At 40.2% G+C, this 7,037-nt stretch overlaps 1 protein-coding gene across 6 annotated transcripts in view; it reads right to left on the bottom strand.

The window, feature by feature from the left end:
- Positions 1 to 60: 60 nt before the first annotated feature.
- The window catches only part of MCC (MCC regulator of WNT signaling pathway), a 181,860-nt gene continuing 174,883 nt past the window's right edge, over positions 61 to 7,037 (bottom strand). For 5 of the 6 annotated variants that reach the window (XM_057367491.1, XM_057367493.1, XM_057367496.1 and 2 more), the window contains 2 exons: positions 4,579 to 4,701; positions 61 to 3,608 (listed from right to left, as the gene is read on the bottom strand). In XM_057367491.1, the coding sequence (XP_057223474.1) occupies positions 3,428 to 3,608; positions 4,579 to 4,701 (304 nt within the window). In that variant the 3' untranslated portion in view covers positions 61 to 3,427. The remainder of the gene's footprint in view (positions 3,609 to 4,578; positions 4,702 to 7,037) is intronic. The other variant, XM_057367492.1, reaches the window with a different exon arrangement.

Genomic DNA, 7,037 nt, shown 5'->3' with positions numbered 1-7,037 from the left:
GAAGTCCAATTCAACAGTAAGGTGACAAGTCATGTTGAAACAACTCCCAAGGCAAAGAAACAGCATTAGAAATTTATTCAGAATATAAGAACATTTGAAAATAAGTATTATAAATGCCTCTGTATAAATAAATGCAGTTTTTTACAATTCTATATCAAATGAACACAAAATAGCTATTTTACAGCTGCTAGGAAACTAAAAGGTAGCAACACATTTAAAGCTAATTCAGTAAGGTGAGAAGTCTCTAAAGTTACAATGCGGGGTGCAGTATTAAAGGAAGAGAAAATTCTAATAAAACCAGTAGAACGATATTGACATGAATGCAAACTTAGTCACATGTGCTTTGCAATAGCTAACAGTACATTCAAGCTGGTGAAGATTTATACACAGAATTGGAGAAAAAGTAGACTTTTTTTCTGAGCACTCTGTGAAATATAAAGTTTCATGCACTCTGGTGACTTAACAAAATCAAAAAGTCCAAACATTTATCAATGAATGGACTTACGTTGGCAAGAACCACTTCTTTTTCTTGCTTTGCAAATTTAATAATTTCTGCAACAAGTGTTAAAAGAGTTAAGTTGTTGTAACTCACAACACATTGCACACTCAGGTATTTCTGGTGTGCTGGTACTTCAGAGTGGGATAAAAGGAGTTGGGAGTATATTTGGCATTTTTTCTGAGGGTTGGTGCCCTTTTAATGAAGCCGCAGCTAATTATCACTATAGAACAGTTTTTACAATAACCTTAAATCTGTGACCACTCCCCTGTTGGTCTTTCCAGTATGCCAGCAAATGAGGCAGTAGCTGCTTGCTGAGACAAATAAACTGGTGGTCTRGCAAACTGGCCACTGCTGGATGGTACCATGCTGCTTTCTCATCTACAACTCCTATGGGAAAAAATTGGGAGTGGTTAACATCTACTGATGATTTATAAATTATTCTAAAGCACTTCAGAGCACAGTTGGCAGGGAGGATATGTGATAAATGTCACCACATCACAAACAGAACCAGCACATGGTTACACCTGGAAAAGGCAGTGAGGCTAAAGCTTTTATGCCTCTGTATAACAAAGTATCTGAATTTTTTTATGGAAGAAACTCTTGTTTCAGTATCCTCAGTGAGGATACTGAGACCCTGGCACAAGTTGCGCAGGACAGCTGTGGTTGCCCCATCCCTGAAAGTGTCCAAAGCCACGTTGGAAGGGGCTTGGAGCAACCTCATCCAGTGGAAGATGTCCCTGCCCACAGAAAAGGGTTGTGACAAGATGATTTTTAAAGTCCCTTCCAATCCAAACCATTTTCTGATTATTATTCTAAACAGGAAAAAAACTGAGCCTAAGAGTAGTGGTTTCTGGTCCTCTTCAGTGAAAGGTATTTCACATGGGCATTCTGAGATGACCTCAAGTCACATGGGTGCTTCAGATGCCAGAAAACAAAAGTGAAACTGCGTTTCTGCCTCAGCACTTGGAAAGTGGATATTTTCCTTTGTGTTTCTCCAGAACAAGTGTGCTCAACTATACTGAGGCTGATGGCAAACCCCCATCTTCYTGTGGGTGAGAAAATTTGGCCCAGAAAGGGAAACACCACAGAGAACTGCTAAGCAGAACCACAAAGACAGAAGAAATCCATGTGCCTCCTCCCTTGAAGAGACTCACACACAAAAATTTCTATTCACATTATAAATTAAGAAGTGCAATTATTTTAAGGAAGAGGATTGATCAAAATCAGAACATCACTACCTAAAAGTTTTGAAATTAGAGTTGTTTTAATTTGCTATTGCCATCAATCACGTATGATGCTGGCTTTGTAGATGATGTATCAGACTTCAGCTATAGTAGTGAGAGGGAACTCCAGCTGCTACAGTTCCAGATGTTATCAAGATGTAACAATAATGCCATGTTCTGAACACATCCGCACAACTGGGTTGTCTGCCTGACCTAACCCAACAGTAGGCAAAAAACAGTCCTCTAAAAGTATTTCCTTAGTACTAGTAATGGGAGGAGTAAATGAGAGAAGCTATCATAATTCTAAATACACTAGTAAAACTTGAGGTGAAACTCAACATGTAAAGCAAAAAAGGATAAACATCTCCTAAAATCAGATTCACTGGAAATCAGCCTGGAAAATGCAAAGCAGAGGCATAACATAGCAGCAGGCTAACACAGTGAAGGGACTCTAGCTTGGCTTGTTAAAACACACATGAAGCTGTTTTACATACTCCATCAAAAATAAGCAAATTCTGAATATAACAGGTGCTATGGCAGATTTCTGTATTTTGACCCCTACAGAAATYAACCTGATCCCCATGATTTGCTCAATGTTCATTAACCTAACAAGCCAAATTTGCACTTCAGTCAGTTTGATAATACAGTAATACGTGATTTAAACAAAAGAATGTTAGCAGGAACAAAAGCTAACCAAAGAAGTTGTAAGACTTCACCATTCACATTCTGTTTGTGGCTGGATATCCATACATCTACACATTTATAGTTTTGTGCCTATGTATTCAATATTGAACAGGTACATTCCTTACACGTACCTTTTTTGGTCAAAAAAAAAAAGTAAAAAAAGACATCCTACCTCTTGATCACAGTAAGCTGTAATAAGCACAATACACGTGACAAAAATGGCCCAGCTTCTTAAAGAAAACCTTGGATATAGCGTACATAGCAAGAAAAAGCAACTTTTTTTTCACAAAGTAGTTGCAAACACCATGCAATACAAATACCAGGAGGTCCCTGTAATTTTTTATCCACCCTTGGCACAGACTGTTTCTGTGGCATGGTGAAACTCACAGCCTTTGGCTCTCTTGTGTACTGTAAGAAACACACCTTTATTATAATTTTCAGAGATGCAACTACACTTTCTTGTTTATTTTCTCAAATCAGCAACAGTTTTCCTACCTGACCTGCACTGTGAGCAGCAGAACTGCAAGAAGGGTGCAAAAAAAAGCCAGCCAGGCTGTCATCTCCCCACTCTGCAGCTGCCTGTTTGGTGGTGTAACCACAACAGTGAGTCTTGAGGGTACAGAATGGACTTGTGTACAGAGGGAGCTCAGACTGGGAAAACTCTGACATGATCTCCAAAGTACCCAAATGAAAACCTCTTAACGTGAATTATTCTGCTATACTCTGTCACCCACAGGACACAGACAAAATGGAAGAGAAGCTGTATTAATATAGACATAACAACACAGACAATGTACAATTATAGCATGGTAATTCAGGCACTGCCATTTTACATTATGAAACAGTCCTTAAGGTTAACGCTTTTATATCCCCATTACACCTCTCTGGGATCCCAGGGAAGGTGCATTTAAGTTTTGTCAGCATTGACAATCAGAGCTTTTAGCATTTGAAGCTACCTAAAATTCAACCTTCAAAAGAAATAAAGTTGTAATGGCACTAAACATCCTTTAAAGAGATGCCTTTACAGTGAAGTTTCATTGGTGTGTGGTCTGGAGTTCTCTTCTTCCAGTAAAGCTATTCTTTGTTTGAGCATTCTTACTTGGGTTTCGTGCCTCTCCACCATGGCCATCATTTGTGATTCCAGTTTCTTCAGCTTGTTTTGATGCTTTTTCTTTGCTTTTTCATAAGCTGCTACCAAGTTACTGTTAAAAACACAAGGCACACAAAGTCAAAAAGGCTTGTTTGGAGCAAGCGCTACTAAAGATCTATCCCAAAGCCCCACCTTCCCAAAATTCACCAGTGGTTTAAAATGGATTAGATCCAAACATTTTGATCCAAACCCAGATCAGTGCTAATATCTGTGTCTTTCCTGTGCTTTGCTTTTACCAGTAAACAAAACGTCTTTAAACATGGTTTCAAGAGCCAGATGGAGGTTGCTGCTGATGACCTCATGGCACTGTTTATGAGTCAAGACATAACATTAAACATTATTTATGAAAACATTTCATGGCCAGAATCTGCTTAGAAAATCCTGGACTGATTTTTCATTTTTATTTTATAAAAATAAGATATCCAGAGGGTGACATCTTGTGTTAATCTGATAGCTGCTGAGTTGGTTCTGGGCCTCTACCTTGACTGGGTTGGAAAGYTTGAGAAGGGTGCCTCTCACCACAAAGGCTTTCAAATATAATTTGAGGAAAAGCTACATTGTGAGTGATAGGCTGCTTGCAGGAAGGGCAGCTGCAGTCTACCATATTCCTTGGCCATCCAAACACAGCACAAATAAAATGCCCTGAATGAGCGATGGAGTTTAGATGTCATTATCCAAGACAGTTTGTTAATAAAGAGGCTGGAGGCAAAGAAAGAGGAGCAATTTAAAACAAAGTAACAGATTCATCATGTTTTTATTTGTTTGCTTTTTTAATTGTGCAATCACTAGTAGTAACTCAATTAAGATTAGCCYATTTCCCTGCTTTCTGTTTTCAACCATGCAATTGCCAGTGCCCTCCAGGGGAACTTCACACCTCCCCCTTCTCTAACTACTACCTGAAGATGTCACATATGGATGTAATGATCCAGAAGCTTCTAATTAAGGTAAGGGGAATATTACAGTGCTTCGCCAGAACACAGGAAAAAACCAATAGTGCATCTATCTGCTGGTAGATACTTTACCTGTTTGCCCKTTTAAGGTCATTAACAAATTCTGCAGACTGCTGATGTCTTACTTCACTGCTTTTCGTGAGTCTCTCCAAAGCACTCACTAACTCCTGCACTCTTGCTTTCAGTTTCTTCTCCCTGGAAAAAAGAGGGTAGAAAACTTTTCAAAACAGAGATAACACTTCAGCTTGGAAGTGCATCAACAGTTGTCCTCTGCTGTGATGACATGCTGAAAATATCTTCCTTACTACTATTAGAATAATACAGGATATAGTTCTTACATTAAACTTTTCCAAAGATTGTAACATTGACCATTTTAGAATTCAGGGTCACAGACAGAGCAGAAAAAAGAGGAAACAAACTTCTCTGGTAGATTATGGTCTTGTATGCATTGGATAAGAAATAAGCAAAAAGATACAATGCTAACATTGTTATCAATACCTACCAACTCTGAATCAAAAGTGTGACAAAATAGATAAAAAGTACCTTGTAATATTTTCACATTGCTAGTATCTCTATGAGGGAAAGAGAAAGTGAGCAACACAGAAATTCTGGGCAGSAGCAAGCATTACAGATTAAGGTGGGTTTAAAAAGCATTTCCCAAGTAAGCACATGGCAGGAGGCAGGTGCTTCTTCCTGGGGAGCTTCCCCGCTGCAGACGGATGGCTGATGCCTGCTCAGCCCACTCTTACACACATGGGACTGTTCAGGAGTCTTCCTCTGTGGCCCAAGCTCTCAGCATTCATAGCCCAGAGAAAAATAATGTAAGATTTAGAAGGGATGGAGGAGAAGGGGAAGGAAAAAAAAAGTGTTTTAAATATGACATGGAGATGGGATCCACTGGGAACTGGGACAGATTTTGCAGTATCATATCTTGCAGCTGGGACCTTTGTGTGTTTGCCTGGAGACCTGTCTGTGCTTTGCTGCCCAGAGCCACTTTGCAGTGACCCAGGTCTCCCTCCTGTGCTTGCTGCAGTGCTGCTACATGAATACACTCAGTTTCTTCTCCAACAAGACAACTGCCAGTTCCCGCATGAGCCCAACGGCAATGAATACCCTGAAGCCTGTGAAGCTTCCCCAGCTCTGTAGAGACCTCCTGACATCACAGCTCAGCAGCCTGCAGTTCCCAGGAAGGCCTGGATATGGCAGTCTTTCATCACCGGAGAGAGGGGCAGCACCCGGCTCCAGCAGCAACAGAAGGGCTTTCACCCAGTCAGCCGGGGAAATATTCCAAGTTAGCAGTCTATCCCGACACACAGGCGCTGGTTCACCAGCCAAATTAAAAGGATATAAGAGGGCCCTTGTTGATGAAGAATCATCAGTATTCTTTGAACATCCTTTCACTGAAGGAACGCACTCTCTGCTTTCAGGTAAAGCAACCCTTTTCCCTCGCAGTTAAAAGTTCACTGCCATCCACCCCAAATGTAAATATAATTTTTATATCCTATCTCAGCAGTCAGGAAGACTCAGCATAACCGGCAGCCAAAATCTGTGTTCTGCATGAAAAGCAGAAAGAAAAAAAAAACCCAGAACATAAACAAGAAAAGATCAGATGTGTCAGGGGCCAGACCTAACATGTTTGTGGCATGGCACCTACTGATATGACAGAACAGAGTACGGTGAATTTGGGGCTTCTCTGCTCCAAAGATTGGCACAGCCAGAGGCTCTGGGAAAGGCTCAGTAGCACCATTCCCAGCATGACAACCTAATGTGAGCAGCAAGCCCAGTGGAATAAACGTGGAATAAACATACACAGTGTTTGGATGGGCAGAGAAATCTCTAAACCATGTGAGGCTGATTTAACATCATGTGCAAGAAAAGGTATAGCTGTGAAAAAACTGCACAGTCTCATGGGAAAGAGCCCTGCAGAACCACAGTTCATTGCAGCTAAAGTTCTTCACACACCTGCTGTAACAAAAGCTGTGTGGAAAAGAAAAACAGTGGAAAGACTTTGAGGAACTTTTCATGCATAGTAAAGTTTGGTTGCTATGGTGACTGTTACCTGATAAAACAATGATATCACCCTTTGTCTGTTTATCACTCACACCCTTCAACCAACCCTGTTTAGCCTGAACTCAACATCAAGGTGTATTTCTTTACATTTGGTCTACAACATCCTTGTCTTGCTGCTTRTCAAATGCATAAAGCCAGCAGAGTAGTAAGCACCCTTTTTAAGCTACTTAAACATCTTTCAGATGCCAGTTCTGAAACATCCAGCCAAATAGGAAATAAAATCTATTGTTTCAAATCTATAGACGACTTCAAATTTATATTGGCACCATTAAAAACAAGTATTTCTTTTGGCTTTTCATTGCACCTTGAAGACAGCAAAATAGCACTAGGTAATACCTACTCAACTTTCATCTTATGGAAAGCAATTGGTGGTTTGGTTGCATGTGCCAAATGTCCCCAAAATCTGAAAAAAAAACAACCCCTGGGATCTACTTTTACACCTGCTCTTATTTTTAAAACTG

Source organism: Malurus melanocephalus, unplaced genomic scaffold, assembly GCF_030028575.1.
Source record: "Malurus melanocephalus ecotype Western Australia unplaced genomic scaffold, MMel_1.1 scaffold_80, whole genome shotgun sequence".
NCBI lineage: Eukaryota > Metazoa > Chordata > Aves > Passeriformes > Maluridae > Malurus > Malurus melanocephalus.
The sequence above is the reverse complement of the archived record's forward strand: the minus strand, read 5'-3'. Positions and strand labels throughout refer to the sequence as shown.